General features: G+C 46.0%; 1 protein-coding gene across 2 annotated transcripts in view; it reads left to right on the plus strand.

The window, feature by feature from the left end:
• The window catches only part of NRBP2 (nuclear receptor binding protein 2), a 132058-nt gene that overhangs the window by 42428 nt on the left and 64733 nt on the right, over positions 1-24897 (plus strand). For both annotated transcript variants that reach the window (XM_029592258.1, XM_029592257.1), the window contains exons 2-3: positions 8002-8124; positions 23191-23292. In XM_029592258.1, coding sequence (XP_029448118.1) covers positions 8002-8124; positions 23191-23292 — 225 coding nt within the window. The remainder of the gene's footprint in view (positions 1-8001; positions 8125-23190; positions 23293-24897) is intronic.

The following is a 24897-nucleotide window of genomic DNA, read 5'->3' on the forward strand; positions in this document are numbered from 1 at the left end:
CCGGCACCCTCATTGCACTGCGCCACCATGGGACCTTTTCTTCCGGTTTGGCTCGCCGATGCCAGCCCCACCCACCCCCCTCACACATGCCCTTAGTGCCCCACTGTAGTGATATTTTGTTTTTTTTTCATTGTTGACAGCAGTCTGTAAGGTTCTCCCGGGGCACCTAATACCCTTTCACTGGCCCTGCTCCCCTGCCGTGACGCGAGTCTGGAGTTACGAATCCTCTTGCCCCGTGCATCCGTGCTCTCCTCGCTATAGAGGACGCTCCAGCATGGAGCTTCCACCTGACACGAAATAACATGAATTGCCCAGGCGCATTCGTAAAGCTCACTCCTTCGTGCTCCCCCCTTTTGGGGGCAAGCTCGAGATTTTTTTTTTGCTTCCTCTTCGAAAGGGAATCTTGAACTGTGATGCCGCGCCCCTCACGAGGCGAGCAGGTGTGACATCTTACCTGTCACGCTATCTTCTGTCAGGAAAAATCAAATTAACTTATCTGGAGCGCCGGGTTAAAATTTAAACCTAGCTGGACGCCGACTCCCAGTCTTGAAGTACCTTTAGGTTTCAAAAATTAAAACATAAGGGGTAGATTTTAAAAGAAGCGCGATCAGCCTACTTTTGCTTGCGCATCAGACTCAAGCAAAAGTACGCTGGATTTTAGTAGATACGCCGAGCCGCGCGTATCCACTAAAATCCTGGATCGGCGCGCAAGGCTATCGATTTTGTATAGCCTGCGCGCGCCGAGCGCGCTGCCTCCCCCCGTTCCCTCCAAGGCCGCCGAAATCGGAGCGGCCTCGGAGGGACTTTCCTTTGCCCTCCCCTCACCTTACCCTCCTTCCCCTACCTAACCCACCCCACCCGGCCCTGTTTACACCCCCCCCCTTACCTTTGTCGGGGATTTACGCCTCCCGGAGGGAGACGTAAATCCCCGCGCGCCAGCGGCCTGCTGCGCCCGGGCCGCGACCTGGGGCGGGTACGGAGGGCGCGGCCACGCCCCCGGGCCGTAGCCACGCCCCCGTACCCGCCCCCAAAACGCTGCCGACACGCCCCGGAACGCCACGACGACCGGGTCCGCCCCCCGACACGCCCCCCTCCGAGAACCCCGGACTTACGAGTCCCGGGCTCTGCGCGCGCCGGGAGGCCTATGTAAAATAGGCTTCCGGCGCGCAGGGCCCTGCTCGCGTAAATCCGCCCGGTTTTGGGCGGATTTACGCGAGCAGGGCTCTGAAAATCCGCCCCTAAGATTCTAAATCTCCATCCTTCAAAACAGCCCAAATTTACAATGTCGTCCAATCTGAATGAGAAACATTTCAGAGTTGGATCTGTCTCTCCCTCTCTGTATATGTAAAGCTGTGAGCGTTGGAAGAGGCTGTTTCTTTTGGAGGGAGTTTTCAGAAGCTTCAGCCTGCTAACTTTGGGGATCAGCCAGTTAAACCTCTGCCCCCTCCCACTGACCGGTTACGTGGATTATTACCCTTAACTTCACAAGGGGATCAAAATAGGGGCGGCTTCCGGTTTTCTCTGCCAGCTGGCTACGTTCAAGAGGACAACCTCAGCCGAAAACGGTCTCGGCCAGCCAGATTTTTGGCAGATTTCCATTTGCAAAACCGTCCGGCTAATAATACTTTGCATTTTTGTCGCGTTACAGGAAATACGCAGCACTGTACAGCGATCAAGTATTCAGATACAATGGCATCTCTGCCTCAAAGAGCTTACAGTCTAAGGGAGGGGGGGTCAGTTTGCCCCAGGAACACAAAAATGGCAATGCATGCGAGGCAGCTCCTCACTAGTCAGGTTTCATGGAGAGAAAATAGCCAGGCTTGCCCAAAAAAAATCGTAGGCCGTATTATTTCCATGAAAGGCTTGTAAGCTAACTTTCCCGGGAAGTATCAGGATGCTAAGCCACATCCCATGCTCCCGGCCGCTAGTTAAAGGGGCCCACAACCCCCGCCAATGTTTAGAGAACCCCCTTGTGGGTCTTCTGTGATCCGTTCCCCACCACCCCAAGGCACTAAGATATAAATAAATAAATAAATCCATCAAATAAGTAAAACTCACACAGGGAAGGCCCCAACGTTGCCCTTTTGGAACAAGGGACCCTCCGGGGCCCCTCCCGCTCAGGCCCCCAGAGCCCCTGCAGCCTGGCCCCTCTGGGTGGCACCTTTAGTACCCATGGCCGCCTGCTGGGGCCCAGAATGCCCTGCGCCGCCCGACGTACAATGGCGCCGGCCACAGGCGCATTCCTATTTATACGCTGATCGCATTTCGCCCGAACAAGGCTGTCCTGGGAGATTTATTTTCCTGCTTCTTGTTTTGTTTTGGGTTTTTGTTTTTTTTTTTTATTTTGTTGATTGAATAGGATGTAGGGAAATCGGAAGTCTGGATCCTGGCAGCACTGGCTGGAATGCATGGGCCGAAGCCCAGAGCACTGAGGTTTCCCACTGTGTCACGCGCAAGCAGCAGCGGCGTCCCAGCTGCCCGGGGGAGGGCTCCGAGGCTGGGGCTGACTGCAAGAGAGAGAGAGACATCGAGCAGGCGGCTGAAAGAGTGAGCAAAGAGACACAGTGAGGGCAGAGAGAGGAAGTCACAAAGAGACGCGGGAGATGAAGGGAAAGGAGGAGAGAGAGACGAGATGATGGGAGGGAAGGAGAAGCAGACACGGTGGAAGGGAGGAAAAGAGAACATAAGAAGGTGCCGTGCCAGCTCAGACAGAGGTCCATCGAGCCCAGCATCCTGTTTCCAACCATGGGCAGGCAGCCTGGGTAAACACGTACCTGGCAGCAGGGGCACAGCCAGAACTGAATTTTTTTTTTTTGGGTGGGGTTTTAACATGAGTGGAGGGCACTGTACTAGCCACCCATCCCTTACCCCCTCCTATGTGGGTCTTCATGGCAAGTTGCAACAAATGCCTTTAATTTCTGGCAGCAGACTCTGTATGGTATGTCTCTTCACAGCCTCCAAGCCCTGACTGTCTTAACTGTCCCTCTGTCCCCTTCTGAAAGTGTTTATCTCTCCGGCTGAACAATTATGTCAAAGCAATCCTAAACATTTAAGGTGCCAGAGGAGGTGGGATAATTACCTGACAAAAGTAAAGAGAAAGACTTTGAGGACCTGGCATCTTTGCAGGGTAGCCCCAGGGCAGCACTCTTTCCCTCTTTAAGTTAGCCTTATTGAAGGCGCAGAGGATCCTAGACTCCAAGCCCTCTCGAACTGCTGCACCTTTAATAATTATCTGAGAAAAGTAAAGAGAAAGACTTTGAGGACCTGGCATCTTTGCAGGGGTAGCCCCAGGGCAGCACTCTTTCCCTCTTTAAGTTAGCCTTATTGAAGGCGCAGAGGATCCTAGACTCCAAGCCCTCTCGAACTGCTGCACCTTTAATAATTATCTGAGAAAAGTAAAGAGAAAGACTTTGAGGACCTGGCATCTTTGCAGGGGTAGCCCCAGGGCAGCACTCTTTCCCTCTTTAAGTTAGCCTTATTGAAGGCGCAGAGGATCCTAGACTCCAAGCCCTCTCGAACTGCTGCACCTTTAATAATTATCTTAGAAAGAGTAAAGAGAAAGACTTTGAGGACCTGGCATCTTTGCAGGGGTAGCCCCAGGGCAGCACTCTTTCCATCTTAAGTTAGCCTTATTGAAGGCGCAGAGGATCCTAGACTCCAAGCCCTCTCTAACTGCTGCACCTTTAATAATTATCTGACAAAAGTAAAGAGAAAGACTTTGAGGACCTGGCATCTTTGCAGGGGGTAGCCCCAGGGCAGCACTCTTTCCATCTTTAAGTTGCCTTATTGAAGGCGCAGAGGATCCTAGACTCCAAAGCCCTCTCGAACTGCTGCACCTTTAATAATTATCTGAGAAAAGTAAAGAGAAAGACTTTGAGGACCTGGCATCTTTGCAGGGGTAGCCCTAGGGCAGCACTCTTTCCCTCTTTAAGTTAGCTTTAATTGAAGGCGCCGAGGATCCTAGGACTCCAAGCCCTCTCGAACTGCTGCACCTTTAATATTATCTGAGAAAAGTAAAAGAGAAAGACATTGAGGACCTGGCATCTTTGCAGGGGTAGCCCCAGGGCAGCACTCTCCCTCTTTAAGTTAGCCTTATTGAAGGCGCAGAGGATCCTAGACTCCAAGCCCTCTCGAACTGCTGCACCTTTAATAATTATCTGACAAAAGTAAAGAGAAAGACTTTGAGGACCTGGCATCTTTGCAGGGGTAGCCCCAGGGCAGCACTCTTTCCCTCTTTAAGTTAGCCTTATTGAAGGCGCAGAGGATCCTAGACTCCAAGCCCTCTCTAACTGCTGCACCTTAATAATTATCTCTGACAAAAGTAAAGAGAAAGACTTTGAGGACCTGGCATCTTTGGCAGGGGTAGCCCCAGGGCAAGCACTCTTTCCCTCTTTAAGTTAGCCTTATTGAAGGCGCAGAGGATCCTAGACTCCAAGCTCTCTCTAACTTGCTGCACCTTTAAGGGCTGGCCTGAGATGTAACATGGTCCTGCTGCTAGGGCTGGGGGCCCGAAACAAATGTGAGGGAGCACAGGCCCCTGAGGGCCCCCTCCTCGCTACACCCCTGCCCAGCAGACCCCATAAAGTAGACTTATTTCCCGTTACTGGAGAGACAGTAAGAAAGTGGAGAGATAGTAAGAGAAACAAGATGGAAGGAGACAAGAAAACACAAAGCAGAGGCAGCCAGAAGCCTCTGTCCTGTTATGGCTTTCTTCTTTTCTGTTTTTCTTTTCTCCTCTTGCCAAAAGTGCAAATTCTTCAGGCGCCTTATAATTCAAACCGGATTTGTCAAGAGAGAAAAGTAAATACCTTCCTTCCCTCCTATTCCCCTCCCTCGCTCCTTTACCCTTCTCTCTTTCCTTCTCTCCTTTCATTCTTCTTCACCTGCTTCCCTCCATCCTTTTCTCACAGTCTTCCTTCCCCTCCCTCCTTCTCCCCTCTCTTCTTCCCTCCATTTTTATTTCACCCTCCCTCCTTCCTTATCCTCCTTCCACCTCCCTCTCTCCTTATCCCCTCCATCCTTCCTTCTCCCTTATATCCTTCCCCTGCCATCACCCCTTCTTCCCTCTCTTCTCTTCTCCCTTCCATCCTTTTCTCCTTTTTTCTTTCCTTCCTTTGCCCCTCTTCTTCCCTCCTCTCCACCCTTCCTTCTCCCTGTCCCTTGCTGCTTTATCTCTGCTTCCTTCCTTCATTCACACCCCTTGCCTTCCTACCCTCCATCCTTCCTTCTCCAGTCTCACCTCACATTCTATCCTTCATCACTCTCCGTCCTTCTCCCTTCCTTTCTCCTATACCCTCACTTCATCACCCCACCTACTTTCTTCCCTCTTCTTTCTTCTTCTTTCCATCCTTCCTTCTCCACACCTATTTCCTACTCCTTTCTCCTCCCTTCCATCATTCCTTATCCCAAGCTCATTTCTTCACCTCTTTCTTTTCCCCTCTCCTTCCTTCACCTCTTTCCTTCCTTTTCCCCTCCTTCCTTCCTTCTCTACTTCCTTATCATTTTCCTTTGGCCCTCACTCCTCTCTCCATCCTCTCTCCTCCCCCCTCACTGCACTTGCCTTATTTTTAAGTCTTGTTTTGTTTTTTTAATTTACCTAATGTCTGTATCCAGGGCACCTTACCACATATGTAGCTTAGGAGGCAGGGGTACACAGAAGAAGTGCCCATAGCGATAGCATTAGCAGAAGGTTGATGTAATGGGTTTGAAAAAACTGAGGTGATGAGTTTGGAGTAGCAGAAGGTACAGGGTTACAATGAGGAGAGGCAAGGAGAAAGAGGACAGCAGTGTGAGACATTAAAGCAGATAGACAGGGAGGGGCAGAGGCAAGGAGAAAGAGCACAGAAGTGTGAGACATTAAAGCAGATAGAAAGGGAGGGGCAGAGGCAAGGAGAAAGAGGACAGAAGTGTGAGACATTAAAGCAGATAGACAGGGAGGGGCAGAGGCAAGGAGAAAGAGCACAGAAGTGTGAGACATTAAAGCAGATAGGGAGGGGCAGAGGCAAGGACAAAGAGCACAGAAGTGTGAGACATTAAATCAGATAGAAAGGGAGGAGCAGAGGCAAGGAGAAAGAGCACAGAAGTGTGAGACATTAAAGCAGATAGATAGGGAGGGGCAGAGGCAAGAAGAAAGAGCACAGAATGTGAGACATTAAAGCATAGAAAGGGAGGGGCAGAGGCAAGGAGAAAGAGCACAGAAGTGTGAGACATTAAAGCAGATAGACAGGGAGGGGCAGAGTCAAGGAGAAAGAGGACAGAAGTGTGAGATATTAAAGCAGATAGACAGGGAGGGGCAGAGGCAAGGACAAAGAGCACAGAAGTGTGAGACATTAAAGCAGATAGACAGGGAGGGGCAGAGTCAAGGAGAAAGAGCACAGAAGTGTGAGACATTAAAGCAGATAGACAGGGAGGGGCAGAGGCAAGGAGAAAAACATAGAAGTGTGAGACATTAAAGCAGATAGAAAGGGAGGGGCAGAGTCAAGGACAAAGAGCACAGAAGTGTGAGACATTAAAGCAGATAGACAGGGAGGGGCAGAGGCAAGAGAAAAAACACAAGTGTGAGACATTAAAGCAGATAGAAAGGGAGGGGCAGAGTCAAGGAGAAAGAGGACAGAAGTGTGAGATATTAAGGCAGATAGACAGGGAGGGGCAGAGGCAAGGAGAAAGAGCACAGAAGTGTGAGACATTAAAGCAGATAGAAAGGGAGGGGCAGAGGCAAGGAGAAAAGAGGACAGAAGTGTGAGACATTAAAGCAGATAGACAGGAGGGGCAGAGTCAAGGACAAAGAGCACAGAAGTGTGAGACATTAAAGCAGATAGACAGGGAGGGGCAGAGGCAAGGAGAAAGAGCACAGAAGTGTGAGACATTAAAGCAGATAGAAAGGGAGGGGCAGAGGCAAGGAGAAAGAGCACAGAAGTGTGAGACATTAAAGCAGATAGACAGGGGGGCAGAGGCAAGGAGAAAGAGGACAGAAGTGTGAGACATTAAAGCAGATAGAAAGGGAGGGGCAGAGGCAAGGAGAAAGAGCACAGAAGTGTGAGACATTAAAGCAGATAAAAAGGGAGGGGCAGAGGCAAGGAGAAAAAGCTCAGAAGTGTGAGACATTAAAGCAGATAGAAAGGGAGGGGTAGAGTCAAGGAGAAAGAGGACAGAAGTGTGAGATATTAAAGCAGATAGACAGGGAGGGGCAGAGCTATGAAGATATTAATGTGTAAGTCCTTCTCCTCTTCTTTCTTCCCCTTTCTTTATCCACTTCCTTCCCTCTTCCTCTCTTCTCTGCTTCCTTCTACCCATTCTCAACCCTTTCCCCCACGTCTGTCTTCTCCAATCATCTTTATCCTCATCCCTCTATCCCCTTTTCTTTTCTTCTTGATATTTCCTTCTTTACCTCCTTTCATTGATCAGCCTACCTCCTTCCTTCTCCCTCCCTCTACATCATTTCTTTTCCTCCTCACCCTCATTCCTTCTGCCCCCCCCTGATCTGGACAGTCACACAGTAGTACTCTTTTCTCCAAGGGACCACGAATCTCACCCACTCTGGATGATCGCTTTCAAACTGGGTAAGATCCTTGCTTCCATGGAGAAGAGAGCTCCAGTGAGAGATCATCCAGATCATTTGCAGGGACTGGATACCTCTAGGACCCCAGTTCATGTTTTAGCTACGCTGGACTATGTGAAATCAGATGGTGGTCTCAGTGCAGTTCCTGGGGCCATGGAAGACGTCTTCACATGTGAATTCTGCTGCACACCTCATCGCTGGCTTGTGACAAGGACACAATGAGAGATAATAAAATGATTATTCAATGATACTACCCTCTCTGTGGGACCATAGATCTTGGTTGATCTCTCATGGATCTTACCCTTCATGATGATTGCTCAGTGATACTTCGCTCCTGGTGGGACCATGATCTTACCTATCCAGATTATCGGTCTCTCTTGCTTCATCCCCCTTCCTGTGCCTCATGGCACCTTTGATTTTTCTCTTATTTTTTTGTCTTGCAGGTAAACCAGGGCAGCATGCCAGCCATCGAGAGCACCTACCTGGCAATGGACACAGAGGAAGGAGTGGAAGTGGTATGGAATGAGCTGCAGTTCACAGACAAGAAGATTTTTAAGGCGCATCAGGTAACCAAAAGTGATGAGTAGTGTCCTATAATAAAGACCTACAGCCAAGTCAGGCTTGGACAGGGGCAGATTGGCCTATCGGAGGATTGGGTATCCCCAGATGGGCCGGTCTCTCTAGTAGCATGATTCTTCAGCTTTCCAGGTATGGAAAGGGGTTGCCACAGCCCAGAAGAAAGGTTCGGCAGGCCCGCAGTGGAGCCCATCTCACCACGGCCAGAAGAGAGGCATGTGGAGCTGCAATGGAGCCTATCTGTCACGGCTCGAAGAATGGCTCAACAAGGCTGTGCTAGAGCCCATCTCACCTTGGCCAGAAAAGAGGGCTGCGGGGCCACAATGGAGCCCAACCATCATGGCCTAAAGAATGGTTCAACAAGGCTGTGCTAGAGCCCATCTCACCGTGGCCAGAAAAGAGGGCTGCGGGGCCACAATGGAGCCCAACCATCATGGCCTAAAGAATGGTTCAACAAGGCTGTGCTAGAGCCATCTCACACCGTGGCCAGAAAAGAGGGCTGCGGGGCCACAATGGAGCCCAACCATCATGGCCTAAAGAATGGCTCAACAAGGCTGTGCTAGAGCCCATCTCACCGTGGCCAGAAAAAGGGCTGCGGGGCCACAATGGAGCCCATCCATCATGGCCTGAAGAATGGCTCAGCAAGGCCGTGGTGGAGCCCATCTCACCGCAGCCAGAAGAGAGGGCTGCAGGGCATGTGCCCCCCCCCCCCCCCCCGGAACAGCGCTGCTTTTGTTGTGGTCTCCTCCCACCTGCCCTCTGGCAGTGAGCAACAGCTGGCCATCCAGTAGGGCCTTGACAAGGCCCAGAAGAAAGGGGGAGATACAGAATGTGTGTTTGCATGTATGAGAGATTGGATATTTGTATTTGAGAAAGTCTGCATGTGCTTGGGTAAGCCTGAATGCGTATGAGAGAGAGAGCGAGCGTCCTCGTATGTATGAGAGAGCTTGCACGAGTATGTAGGTGAGAGAGCCTGCATGTGAGAGAGAAAGAGAGCATGCATGTGTGTGTGTGAGAACTTGCGTATTTATGTGAGTGAGAGAACCTTTGTGTGCATGAGAACAAGAGAGAGAGACTGTGTATATGGAAGCATATATGTGAGTGAGAGCGAGAGAGAGAGACTGTGTATATGGAAGCATATATGTGAGTGAGAGAGAGAGACTGTGTATATGGAAGCATATATGTGAGTGAGAGCAAGAGAGAGAGACTGTGTATATGGAAGCATATATGTGAGAGCGAGAGAGAGAGACTGTGTATGTGACAGCTTATATGTGAGTGAGAACAAGAGCCTGTGTGTTTGACAATGTGTGTGCGAGTGGGAGAGATAAGATAAAATTGTGTGGCCCCCCCTTCTGCAAATCCACAACAATCTCTGGATGACTGTAAATCAAAAGATTCCAGGTATGGAGAACTGGAGATTTTTTAATCCTATTATTGTACATTTTTAGGAGTTATTTCCTGCTTGCTATTTTGAAATATTTGGTGTTTTTGAAATATTTTTTAAAAGTATGTGAATTTTTCTCATTATTGGATATTTGTCAGCTATTTTGACATATTATTGTGTAATGTTTTGTGAGGAATAGTGATTCTGTTTTTCCACTGTTGCAATGCATAACGCAGTTGGACTTGTGGTTTCCAAAGCATGTGTGTGAGCAAAAGAGAACAAGCAAGCCAATGAGCATATGTTTGAGCGTAAAAGAGAGTGAATGAGCATGTATATGAGCAAGAGCAAGTCATAGAAACATATAGAAACATAGAATGATGGCAGAAAAAAGACCAATCGGCCCATCCAGTCTGCCCAGCAAGCTCCCACACTTATTTTCCCACTTATCTGTTTCACTGACCACCAACTTCAGGGCCCTTGTTGGTAACTGTTTGATTTGAATTTCCTGCCACCTCCTGCCATTGATGCAGAGAGTAATGTTGGAGTTGCATCAAAGGTGAGCATAAGGCTTAATGGTTAAGGATAGTAACCGCCGCATCAAGCAAGTTACTCCGATGCTTGTTTACCCAGACTGCACATATCAATGCCTTGTTGGATGTTGTCTGAATGTAAATCCTGTTTCCACATTTCTCCCTACCGTTGAAGCAGAGAACAATGCTGTATATGCATTCAAAGTGATGTATCAGGTTTAATTGGTTTAGGGTAGTAACCACCGCAAAAAGCAAGCTACCCCCACACTTATTTGTTTACCCAGATTGTGAAGTTCAGTCCTTGTTGGTTGTTATCTGAATGCAAATCCTCTTTTCCACATTTCCCTTGCTGTTGAAGCAGAGAGCAATGTTGGGGTTGCATTAACCGTGCGAAGGCTTTTTGAGTAAGGGTAGTAATCACCAGGTAGTAGCCACCATTCCAGCAATATTGAACATTTGTGTGAGCATGTGTATGAGTGAGAGCATGAGAGAGATTGTGTGAGCCAGTGAGCATGTGTGTGAGAGATTATAAGGGGGTTTGTGTTAGAATGAATGTGTGAATTTGAGAGAGAGGAGAAAGTTTATGCATTCTTCCCATCCCTGTCTAATACATGACACTCTCAGGGTGATTGGAATCCATAAAGTTTCAAGGTAAGGAGAACAGCGGATTTTCTTTAACCTTAGTTTTAATTATTGGGTGTTATTTGATGTGTCTGCTGTTTTGAAATATTTTATTGATGTTTGGGAAATTAAAAAAAACAATGTTTTATATTTTTAATCACTGGATATTCTGTTCATCAGCTGCTTTGAAATATTTCATCTTTATATGAGTATGGTTTTACTATTATGACTGTTTTATATTTCTTGATTTAATTTGACATTTAATGAGGAATGGTGTTTCTGCTTTTCCATTGTTGCACTGCATATAGAGTATGGTTTGTTAGGCCTTTCTCTCTCTGAGCTTCATTATTTACCTAGCTCAGATCACAGCTCTGGTTCCAGGCTGAACCCTGCAGTCCCCTTCTGGCTGCAGAAATTACCCCTGAAACATACAGCCATAAGAACATAAGAACATAAGAAATTGCCATGCTGGGTCAGACCAAGGGTCCATCAAGCCCAACATCCTGTTTCCAACAGAGGCCAAAACCAGGCCACAAGAACCTGGCAATTACCCAAACACTAAGAAGATCCCATGCTACTGATGCAATTAATAGCAGTGGCTATTCCCTAAGTAAAACTGATTAATAGCCATTATTGATTAAAGCAAAGGACAGACTGAGAAAAAATGAGGTTTAAAAATAATGTTTGATTTTAGCAAAACAGTACCATTTAGCTGGAAATATTCTTTTCAGTATAGCCGCTAAGTCTTATCCAGCCACAGAAGGCAGATTACCTTAGACCTACTCTGAAGGAGGCCTAAAGTTATCCTGCTGGATACACCTGAAAATCAACTAAGACCAGGATTCATCAAACTATCATATGCAATAGAAGAGGGGGCGTGTTTTATGGTAATAACGCACTTTGTGATAAATAGGCTATCTAAGTGCTTTGCATAAGTATTAACCGCAGAGTGTGATAACTTTTTCACACTTTTGGTAAGTTCCACAATTGTTGCAATTCCTACCTACAACCACTAGGAGGGGGAGAGAGAAAGAGAGAGAGACAGTGTCTAGCTATAAGGCCTTTCCAGTAGCTAGGTAGAGAGTCCATCAAGCTAGGTTGAGAGAACATTGTACAAATCTCATCTTTGTGTAAGTTTCCTCATCTGAAGGATATCAAATCTTCACAAGAGTGTTCTGTTCTGTTCGTACGTCTCACTCTGAATGTCAAAGTGCCTCATATAGAGGTATAAATACCTAACTACTAGAAGCACCCCACAGCTAGTCTCTCTCTCTCTCTCTCTCTCTCTCAAATTCTGAAAATGCTATTTGAAAACATTGCAATAAAGCCATAGTGCACAGCTTAATGAAAATGGTGTAGTTAAAACTGTATGATATGGCTTTGCAATTTGTGAAGCCAGCCCACTTGGCCAGAAATCCCTCCCCCTTTTCCAAATTAGCATTGCATTATGGAGCCATCAGCCCCCACCCCCCACCCCCACACACGTCATCCATGTTTATCATGCACTTCTGCCAAAAAAGCCGCTTTCTACCAGCCAGGAGGCCCTGTCCATGTACAGTGTCAGTACCAGGCCAGGGACCTGGCCTCATGGTTTCCAATTACTCCTGGCTATTCTCTGAGTGCCCTTTCTAGCAATGGTCATACCTGGGAACTTTTGATTTCCAGTCACCCTGAGATTACCGTGAATGCGTGGGGAAGGGGCAGGGGCGAGGGACCGGATGTGCACAAACTTTCTCTCATACACACACACATTAACACTCACATGTTCACAATCACTTTCCTCAAACACTCACGCTCATTCTTACATGCTAGCTCTCATTCTTCATTCTGACACATTCTCACATGCGCACTTACAGCTTTACTACTCTCATTTTCCCACACACACCCATCTCACACACATGCTCACTTACTCACTTCTCTCCCTCTTCCACACACACAGACACACACACACACACACACGCTCATTCTTACATACTACCTCACATTCCTCATTCTCTGACACATTCTCACATGCACTCTTACAGCTTTACTCCTCTCATTTTCCCACATGCTCACTCACTCCTCTCACACACATGCTCACTCACTTACTTCTCTCCCTCTTCCACACACACACAAACACATACCCTCATTCTTACATGCTACCTCTCATTCCTCATTCTCTGACACATTCTCACATGTGTTTACAGCTTTACGCCTCTCATTTTCCCACACCCCTCTCACACACATGCTCACTCACTCACTTCTCTCCCTCTTCCACACACACACACACACATACACACACACAAACACAATCATTCTTACATGCTTTCTCGCATTCCTCATTCTCTGACACATTCTCACATGCGCTCTTACAGCTTTACTCCTCTCATTTTCCCACATGCTCACTCACTCCTCTCACACACATGCTCACTCACTCACTTCTCTCCCTCTTCCACACACACACACAAATACACACCCTCATTCTTACATGCTACCTCTCATTCCTCATTCTCTGACACATTCTCACATGTGCTTACAGCTTTACTCCTCATTTTCCCACACATATCCCTCTCACACACATGCTCACTCACTCACTTCTCTCCCTCTTCCACACAGACACACACACACACACACACGCTCAATCTTACATGCTACCTCTCATTCCTCATTCTCTGACACTCATTCTCACATGCGCACTTACAGCTTTACTCTTCTCATTTTCCCACACACACCCCTCTCACACACATGCTCACTCACTCATTTCTCTTCATCTTCCATACACACACACCCACATGCTCAATCTTACATGCTACCTCTCATTCCTCATTCTCTGACACATTCTCACATGCACACTTACAGCTTTACTCTTTTCATTATCCCACATGAACACCCCTCTCACATACATGCTCGCTCACTCACTTCTCTCCCTCTTCCATACACACACACACATGCTCAATCTTACATGCTACCTCTCATTCCTCATTCTCTGACACATTCTCACATGCACACTTACAGCTTTACTCTTTTCATTAACCCACATGCTCGCTCACTCACTTCTCTCCCTCTTCCATACACTCACACACGCTCATTCTTACATGCTACCTCTCATTCCTCATTCTCTGACACATTCTCACGTGCACACTTATAGATTTACTCCTCATTTTCACACACACACCCCTCTCACTCATGCTCACTCACTTCCATACACACACACGTACACTCATTCTTACATGCTAGCTCTCATTCCTCATTCTCTGACACATGCTCCTGTGTGCACTTACAGCTTTATTCCTCTCATTTTCCCACATGCACACTTCTCTCACACACATGCTCAATCACTTGCTTCTCTCCCTCTTCCTTACACACACACACACACATTCATTCTTACATGCTAGCTCTCATTCCTCATTCTCTGACACATTCTCACATGTGCTCTTACATCTTTATTCCTCTCATTTTCACTACAGACACACCTCTCACACACATGCTCACTCACTCACTTCTCTCCCTCTTCCATACACACTCATACATTCTTACATGCTAGCTCTCATTCCTCATTCTCTGACACATTCTCTAGTGCTCAGTTACAGCTTTATTCCTCTCATTTTCCCACATACAAACCTCTCTCACACATACTCACTCACTCGCTTCTCTCCCTCTTCCATACAAACAGACGCTCATTCCTACATGAAAGCTTTCATTCCTCATTCTCTGACACATTCTCACATGCCCTCTTACAGCTTTACTCCTCTCATTTTCACACACACACATCCCTCTCACACACATGCTCACTTACTCACTTCTCTCCATCTTCCATACACATATACACACACGCACGCTCATTCTTACATGCTAGCTCTCATTCCTCATTCTCTGACACATTCTCACATGCACACTTACAGCTTTACTCCTCTCATTTTCCCACATGCACACCTCTTTCACACAATGCTTACTCACTCACTTCTCTCCATCTTCCATACACACACACACACATACACGTTCAATCTTACATGCTATCTCTCATTCCTCATTCTCTGACACATTCTCACATGCGCTCTTACAGCTTTACTCCTTTCATTTTCCCACTTGCTCACTCACTCCTCTCACACACATGCTCACTCACTCACTTCTCTCCCTCTTCCACACACACACACACAAACACACACCCCTCATTCTTACATGCTACCTCTCATTCCTCATTCTCTGACACATTCTCACATGTGCTTACAGCTTTACGCCTCTCATTTTCCCACACACACCCCTCTCACACACATGCACACTCACTCACTTCTCTCCCTCTTACACACACACACACACACACACACCCTCATTCTTACATGCTACCTCTCATTCCTCATTCTCTGACACATTCTCACATGCACACTTACAGCTTTACTCTTTTCATTAACCCACATGCTCGCTCACTCACTTCTCTCCCTCTTCCATACACTCACACACGCTCATTCTTACATGCTACCTCTCATTCCTCATTCTCTGACACATTCTCACGTGCACACTTATAGATTTACTCCTCATTTTCACACACACACCCCTCTCACTCATGCTCACTCACTTCCATACACACACACGTACACTCATTCTTACATGCTAGCTCTCATTCCTCATTCTCTGACACATGCACCTGTGTGCACTTACAGCTTTATTCCTCTCATTTTCCCACATGCACACTTCTCTCACACACATGCTCAATCACTTGCTTCTCTCCCTCTTCCTTACACACACACACACACACACTCATTCTTACATGCTAGCTCTCATTCCTCATTCTCTGACACATTCTCACATGTGCTCTTACATCTTTATTCCTCTCATTTTCACTACAGACACACCTCTCACACACATGCTCACTCACTCACTTCTCTCCCTCTTCCATACACACACATACACACTCATACATTCTTACATGCTAGCTCTCATTCCTCATTCTCTGACACATTCTCTAGTGCTCAGTTACAGCTTTATTCCTCTCATTTTCCCACATACAAACCTCTCTCACACATACTCACTCACTCGCTTCTCTCCCTCTTCCATACAAACAGACGCTCATTCCTACATGAAAGCTTTCATTCCTCATTCTCTGACACATTCTCACATGCCCTCTTACAGCTTTACTCCTCTCATTTTCACACACACACATCCCTCTCACACACATGCTCACTTACTCACTTCTCTCCATCTTGTTCAATGTTTAATGTTCTATGTACAAAACCCCGGTCTAACCTCCCAGACCAGGGCAACCTTTTCGTTACTTGTAAACCGGAATGATTTGTATTGCATACAGGAATTCCGGTATATAAAAATTAAAAATAAATAAATAAATAAATCTTCCATACACACACACACACATACACGTTCAATCTTACATGCTATCTCTCATTCCTCATTCTCTGACACATTCTCACATGCACACTTACAGCTTTACTCCTCTCATTTTCCCACATGCACACCTCTTTCACACAATGCTTACTCACTCACTTCTCTCCATCTTGTTCAATGTTTAATGTTCTATGTACAAAACCCCGGTCTAACCTCCCAGACCAGGGCAACCTTTTCGTTACTTGTAAACCGGAATGATTTGTATTGCATACAGGAATTCCGGTATATAAAAATTAAAAATAAATAAATAAATAAATCTTCCATACACACACACACACATACACGTTCAATCTTACATGCTATCTCTCATTCCTCATTCTCTGACACATTCTCACATGCGCTCTTACAGCTTTACTCCTTTCATTTTCCCACTTGCTCACTCACTCCTCTCACACACATGCTCACTCACTCACTTCTCTCCCTCTTCCACACACACACACACACAAACACACACCCTCATTCTTACATGCTACCTCTCATTCCTCATTCTCTGACACATTCTCACATGTGCTTACAGCTTTACTCCTCATTTTCCCACACACATCCCTCTCACACTCGTGCTCACTCACTCACTTCTCTCCCTCTTCCACACAGACACACAGACACACGCTCAATCTTACATGCTACCTCTCATTCCTCATTCTCTGACACTCATTCTCACATGCGCACTTACAGCTTTACTCTTCTCATTATCCCACATGCACACCCCTCTCACACACATGCTTACTCACTCACTTCTCTCCATCTTCCATACACACACACACACACACATACACGTTCAATCTTACATGCTATCTCTCATTCCTCATTCTCTGACACATTCTCACATGTGCTCTTACATCTTTATTCCTCTCATTTTCACTACAGACACACCTCTCACACACTTGCTCACTCACTCACTTCTCTCCCTCTTCCATACACACACACACACACTCAATCTTACATGCTATTTCTCCTTCCTCATTCTCTGAAACATTCTCACATGCGCACTTACAGCTTTACTCTTCTCATTATCCCACATACTCGCTCACTCACTTCTCTCCCTCTTCCATACACTCACACATGCTCATTCTTACATGCTACCTCTCATTCCTCATTCTCTGACACATTCTCAAATGCGCACTTACAGCTTTACTCTTTTCATTAACCCACATGCTCACTCACTCACTTCTCTCCCTCTTCCATACACTCACACACGCTCATTCTTACGTGCTACCTCTCATTCCTCATTCTCTGACACATTCTCACATGCGCACTTACAGCTTTACTCTTTTCATTAACCCACATGCTCGCTCATTCACTTCTCTCCCTCTTCCATACACTCACACACGCTCATTCTTACGTGCTACCTCTCATTCCTCATTCTCTGACACATTCTCACATGCCCTCTTACAGCTTTACTCCTCTCATTTTCCCACACACACACCCCTCTCACACACATGCTCACTTACTCACTTCTCTCCATCTTCCATACACATATACACACACACACGCTCATTCTGACATGCTAGCTCTCATTCCTCATTCTCTGACACATTCTCACATGCGCTCTCACAGCTTTACTCCTCTTTTTATCCTACATACACACTCCTCTCACACACATGCTCGCTCACTCACTTCTCTCCCTCTTCCATACACTCACACATGCTCATTCTTACATGCTACCTCTCATTCCTCATTCTCTGACACATTCTCAAATGCGCACTTACAGCTTTACTCTTTTCATTAACCCACATGCTCACTCACTCACTTCTCTCCCTCTTCCATACACTCACACACGCTCATTCTTACGTGCTACCTCTCATTCCTCATTCTCTGACACATTCTCACATGCGCACTTACAGCTTTACTCTTTTCATTAACCCACATGCTCACTCACTCACTTCTCTCCCTCTTCCATACACTCACACACGCTCATTCTTACGTGCTACCTCTCATTCCTCATTCTCTGACACATTCTCACATGCCCTCTTACAGCTTTACTCCTCTCATTTTCCCACACACACACCCCTCTCACACACATGCTCACTTACTCACTTCTCTCCATCTTCCATACACATATACACACACACACGCTCATTCTGACATGCTAGCTCTCATTCCTCATTCTCTGACACATTCTCACATGCGCTCTTACAGCTTTACTCCTCTTTTTATCCTACATACACACTCCTCTCACACACATGCTCGCTCACTCACTTCTCTCCCTCTTCCATACACACATGTTCATTCTTACACGCTCTCATTCCTCATTCTCTGAAACATTCTCACATGCTCACTTACAGCTTACTCTTATTTTCCCACATGCACACCCCTCTCACACACCTGCTGGCTCACTTCTCTCTCTCTTCTGTACACACACATGCCCACTCACCCTCACACCCATGTTCATTTATACTTTCACTTCTCTTCCTCCTACACACACATACACTCTCACTAACATGTTTTTTCCCTTCCCCTTCATATACTCCCTATCTCATGTACACACCCATTCACATACACACACACTCACACTCTCTCTCTCACATGTTCTTTCCCCTCCCCTTGATATACTCCCTCTCCCATGCACACACACACATATGTCCCCTCACATCTATATACAAACACACAGCTCAGATTTTGTTTTTTAAATTGCTAAAGCTAAATTATGAGAGTTTTCCGTCATGCTGTTGCATGAGAGGTATTTGGTTTAATAAAATATTGATTTTGGTCATTAAAAAAAAACCAAAAAACACACATGCTCAACTACCCCCCTCACTGGCTACCTCTCCCCACTCCAAACTCACCAGTAAGAAAACCTCCACCTGGGGTTGATAGGAAGATTCCTTCTTCCAGCCAATAGCAGAAGCAGCAGCATCATCTTCTACTGCTGCTTCTGCTATTGCACACCTCAGTTCTTCCAGAGGCCAATCGGAGGCTTCCTCCCTTCCTGCCTGCCAGCATTGGTCTGCAGGCTCAGGAAGAAGAAAGGAGGCCTCTGATTGATCACAGGGCAGGGAAAAGGAAGGAGGCAATTGGTCCATGTAGGCCAATCAGAGGCCTTCTAAGCTGGCTGCGTCACTAGCGCTGCAGCAGCAGGGCACCCGGAGATTAGGGCTTTTGGCCCGGAGTCCGGGGAATTCCATTCGAATTCCGGAACCTCTGGGTCAAATCCGGAGAGTTCCCGAGTGTGGCAATGGTTTGCTTGGGGTCCACATGCTATGCCAGGGCCAGGCTGTTTTTGGGCACAGAGAGAATTATTCCTCTTTTCCAGTGATGACTCCCGCATCCCCTTCCTCCTCCTCGCTGACACTCGTCTCGCCTTTCCAGAAAAGGAATTTTCTTTCTCACCTCTCCCTCCCCTTCTAGTGACGCTCTTTCCCTGTCTGTGACCGATGAGAGTGGGGGCTACTTTAGTTCTAGCCCCCAACAGAACACATGACTTGGTGCAAGTGGTAAAGATGGCAGGATCACTTGGCAATGGTGATCATAATGCAATTAAATGTGTAACAGTATTACTGGAGGGAGAATGATGAATACAGCCACTGCAGTAGCTTGTAATTTAGAAAGAAGCTCCACTCAGAACTAAAGGAGTCTGCTTCCTGGGTCACGAGAGTGCACATATCTGAGGTCCATGCATCAGGGCCATAGCCAGGCAATTTCGCAGCTATGGCCAAGTGAAAATATGCACCCCCTCTATTATACAACACATGACACCATGAGCTGGGAGACTCTTCTTTTTTTTTTTTTAATTTAAAACATAACAGTTATTTATAATCTACCGTAGATGCAAAAGAGACCCTGGTTCCAAAAGTGTGACTCTTATGTCTGCATAGATGCAGTCCTTAACCTCTACGAGATCTAACCCTTAACCTCTACCCAGCTGATTAGTAAGCTCTTCCTTGTTAAGCAGTACGGTTTGAACAAGGAGTAAATGCCTTCAAGCCAGTGTTTCCCAACCCTTTCCTGGAGACTCACCTAATCAACCAGTCGCATTTTCAGGATTGTCATAATGATATGCATGAGATAGATTTGTATACATTGGAGACCCAGGGTATGCAAATCTATCTCTCGCATATTCACTATGAATATCCTGAAAGCCAGGCTGATTTGTGGCTCTGGAGGACCGGAGTTGGCCATTCCTGCAGGAGAGGTTGAAAAAGGAGTGTATGCTTTCAAATCAGTGTTTCCCAACCCCCTACCTAACCAGTCATGGTTTCAGGATTTCTATTATGAATATGCATGAGATAGATTTGCATGCTGTGGGTTTCCAGCGCATGCAAATCGATCTCATGCATACTCATTATGGATATCCCAAAAACTCAACAGATTAGGTGTGCCTGCAGGAGAGGGTGAGGAAACACTGTGTTAATCCATGATGATCATGCCATCCGTGACCCATCATCAATACAAAGAGAGCAGTGGTTCCCAAACCTGTTCTGCAGGACCCCCCCAGCCAGTCGGGTTTTCAGGATCTCCACAGTGAATATGCATGAGATAAGATTTGCATGCACAGAGAGGGATTTGTTCCTTTTGTGGGAACCTTACTTAGGATTTACAGTTTATATTTATCAAAATTACCATCGACTATTTTATATAAGTAGTTCTTGAACGTGACAAAAACATTTGCTTTTAAGGGACTTTAGCAGAAATATTTATGTATGCATTTATTCATTTATAAAATGTACATTCCACGATCTCTCAGCAATGCCCTCTGATGGGGAGTTCATGACAATTATCAACACAGTTTGTTATAAAAACATAAAATAAATACAATTTCATAAAAACATAACAACACAGAGGTTAATCTTCAAAAGGGGCTTGTCCGGCTGAGCTCAAGACTTAGCCAGACAAACTCTCTGTTTTGAATATTCCTCTAAGCCCAATGGTTATGTTTTAGCCGGATGAAAAAGGGGCAGGATGTGGACGCTCGGGGGCGTGGTTTACATCTACCCAGCTAGCTCTAAATGTCAGGGCTAGCCTCATAAATTCCTCTGGCTAACTTTGGTCAGCAAAAAAAGAAAGCAGCCCTAAAGTTAGCCGGAGAACTGCTTCCCTACCACAATAAAAATACAAACGCAAGAGGATGTGCGGCTGCAGCTTGCACCGCTCCAGCATGACCTCCAGAAAAAAAGGAAAGGATCAGACTGGCCATTGTCGGAGCTTGATCAGAACATAAGAACATAAGAACTTGCCATGCTGGGTCAGCCCAAGGGTCCATCAAGCCCAGCATCCGGTGTCCAACAGTGGCCAATCCAGGCCACAAAACCTGGAAAGTACCCACACATTAAATAGATCTCAAGCTATACTGATTAATAGGAGTTTATGGATTTTTCCTTCAGGAACTTATCCAAACCTTTTTTAAACCCAGTTACACTAACTGCACTAACCACATCCTCTGGCAACAAATTCCAGAGCTTAACTATGCACTGAGTGAAAAAGAATTTCCTTCAATTTATTTTAAATGAGCTACTTGCTAACTTCATGGAGTGCCCCCTAGTCCTTTCATGATTTTGTAGACTTCTATCATATCCCCCCTCAGCCGTCTCTTCTCCAAGCTGAACAGCCCTAACCTCTTCAGCCTTTCCTCATAGGGGAGCTGTTCCATCCCCTTTATCATTTTGGTTGCCCTTCTCTGTACCTTCTCCATCGCAATTATATCTTTTTTGAGATGCAGCGACCAGAATTGTACACAGTATTCAAGGTGAGGTCTCACCATGGAGCGATACAGAAGCATTATGACATTTTCCGTTGTATTCCCCATTCCCTTCCTAATAATTCCTAACATTCTGTTTGCTTTTTTGACTGCCGCAGCTTACTGAGCCAATGATTTCAATGTGTTCTCCACTATGACGCCTAGATCTCTTTCCTGGGTGGTAGCTCCTAATATAGAAACATAGAAATGATGGCAGAAGAAGACCAATAGGCCCATCCAGTCTGCCCAGCAAGCTTTCACACTTATTTTCTCATACTTATCTGTTACTCCGACTGCTGAGTTCAGGGCCCTTATTGGTAACTTTTTTATTCTAAATTCCTTCCACCCCTGCCATTGATGCAGAGAGCAGTGTTGGAGCTGCATCAAAGTGAAGTATAAGGCTTAATGTTTGAGGGTAGTAACTGTCATATCGAGCAAGTTACCCCAATGTTTGTATACTCATACTGCTCAGATCAATGCCTTGTTAGATGTTGTCTGGATGTAAATCCTATTTCTTCATTCCCCCCTGCCGCTGAAGCAGTGAGCTGCGCTGGATATGCATTCAAAGTGAAGTATCAGACTTAATTTGTTAGGGGTAGTAACCGCTGCAATAAGCAAACTACTCCCACGCTTATTTGTTTACCTAGACTGTGCAATTCAGACCTTGTTGGTTGTTGTTTGAATATAAATCCTCTTTTCTTCATTCTCCCTGCCATTGAAGCAGTGAGCTGTGCTGGATATGCTTTCCAAGTGAAGTAACAGGTTTAATTGGTTCAGGGTAGTATCCGCCGCAACACTGCATCCAGGCAACAGCCAACAACCTTGTTGGTTGCCTGAATGCAAATCCTCTTTTCCACATTTCCTCTTGCCATTGAAGCATAGAGCAATGTTGGAGTCACATTAACCACGTGAACGATTATTGAATAAGGGTATTAGTCACCAGAAAGTAGCCGTCATACCCGCAAGCCACCCCCATACCTCTTCTCTTCATTCCCATCTTCCAGGCTTTAGGGATCCACAGTGTTTATCCCACACCCCTTTGAAATCCTTCACAGTTTTGGTCTTCACCACTTCCTCCGGAAGGGCGTTCCAGGCATCTACCACCCTCTCCGTGAAGAAATAATTCTTGACATTGGTTCTGAGTCTTCCTCCCTGGAGTTTTAAATCGTGACCCTTGGTTCTGCTGATTTTTTTCCAACAGAAAAGGTTTGTCGTTGACTTTGGATCATTAAAACCTTACATCATTTAACTACAGCAAGGGTTATTTTTCCATTTTTCCCAATATGCATCACCTTGCACTTGTCCATGGACCATTAGTCTTACCCAGCATGGCATGTCTTACGTTATGTTCATCCTTCTCTTCAGGGTCGGTTTCTCTTCCCCCTTCATCTCTCCAGCCCCCTGTGTGTAGATACCCGACTGTTTCCATGTGTGCCTGGGCTCTTCTCATCACTCTCTTCTTTACCCGCAGGAGCAGATTAGGACAATGTTTGAGAATCTGATGGTCCTCGACCACCCGAACATTGTAAAGTTTCACAAATACTGGCTGGATATACGAGAGACATCTGCACGGGTAAGAGACTTCCAGTTTATTTTATGTTATAAACACTTCTGGGTAGTAGGAGAGTGCCAGTGCGTCCTGTGCTAGAAACCCTCCGGTGAGACATTCAGCTGGGCAGCAGGGCGTTACTATGCCCTCCTATGGGAGCAATGCTTTCGTTTTATCAGCATGCTCATATGTTGTCTGTGGCTGGTAGAGTGCACAGGCTGCTGTGTGTCACTTTCTCTGAGGGCTGATTTACACACTGTACTTAAGCTCTCTGTTGTGCTGTCCCATGAGTGAGTGAGTGAGTGAGTGAGTAGGAACAGAAGGTCTTATAACACAGGTTTATTTAGGGACTCCCACTCTGCACATGTTGCTAACACAGAAGGGAGCATCAGTGCAAGTCCAATGATCCTCCTGCAGCTTTCAGGTATGAACAGATCCAGGATGCTCTCAGCCAAAACATACTTTGCTCTCACCTAGTGAATGGAAGTAACATATGCATGTTAATAGTTTGAATAAATATTCTTTTAATTTTTTCTTTAAAAGTATTTGATTTCTTTGATCCAAATAGCACCAGATTTTCTGTGAACACCCTTCAGGGTGTCTGCTGCTGGATTACGGTGCTCATTTGCTTATCAATAAAGAAGAACAGTCCTTAACTACTACAAATCAAGTAAAATGATGCTTAATGACATCACAGTGTGCGGTGGCTTTAATGACACGTCATGACATCACCGTCAGGGCCGTTTTTATATAAAGGGCAAAAGGGGCAGCTGTCCCAGGCTCCGCAGAGCAGGGGGGTCCATTGCATGAGCACACGCAGGACTCTGCCCCTACAACTCTACTGGCCAATACCCATCTCAGGCAGTGGAGGCTAGCCCACCGCTTCCTGCTCCCAGACAGCGTGCAGCCTGATGCTTCAGGTGCAGGAGAAAAGGGGGTGAGCCTGGAGGAGAATGACTGCTTCCTGATCCAGCCCCTCCCCTCCTGTCTTCGGGGGAACAGAAGTGAAGAGGTAAAGCTGGAATGGACAGCAGAACAGAGAAGACGTCAGTCTTTGCATATTTCTGTTTCTAATTTGTGGTCACTTATTCTGTATTTGGTGAGTGGATGGGGGTCCATTTAAAAACCTGGAAAACAGATAACTTTTATCCAGTTATTTATTTTATTATTTAAAATCTTTTATGTGCTGTCGTTAAGTTATTTACCATCACAACGCCGGTTTACAGGAAGGCACATATAGTAACATAAAGTATTTAAACCAGATAAAACGTTATAAAAGTGCCAAAAATGATTCGGTAACAAAGTGTGTTCAAATATACAATTATATGATGAGTTCGTTTGACTTGTGTTGTAGTTTAACTTACATGTAGGTCTCTCTTGTAATTCAGATCCTATGTACATGTACAGTTATCAGTGAGAAGTTGGATCAAACTAATAACTGAGCACATAATAAAACTAAGTGCTGAGTGCTGAGTTTGTGACGCTTGCCTTTATTTACTTTCTCCGTTCTCTTTGTAAAACGCCTGTTTAAAAAGCCATGTTTTCAAATTTCCTTTAAATAGTTTAAAACTTCTCTGCAGTCTTATCTCAAGAGGCATTGAATCCCACAAGTTGGGTCCTGCTAAAGAC

The sequence above is a fragment of the Rhinatrema bivittatum genome, chromosome 2 (genome assembly GCF_901001135.1).
Source record: "Rhinatrema bivittatum chromosome 2, aRhiBiv1.1, whole genome shotgun sequence".
Lineage (NCBI taxonomy): Eukaryota > Metazoa > Chordata > Amphibia > Gymnophiona > Rhinatrematidae > Rhinatrema > Rhinatrema bivittatum.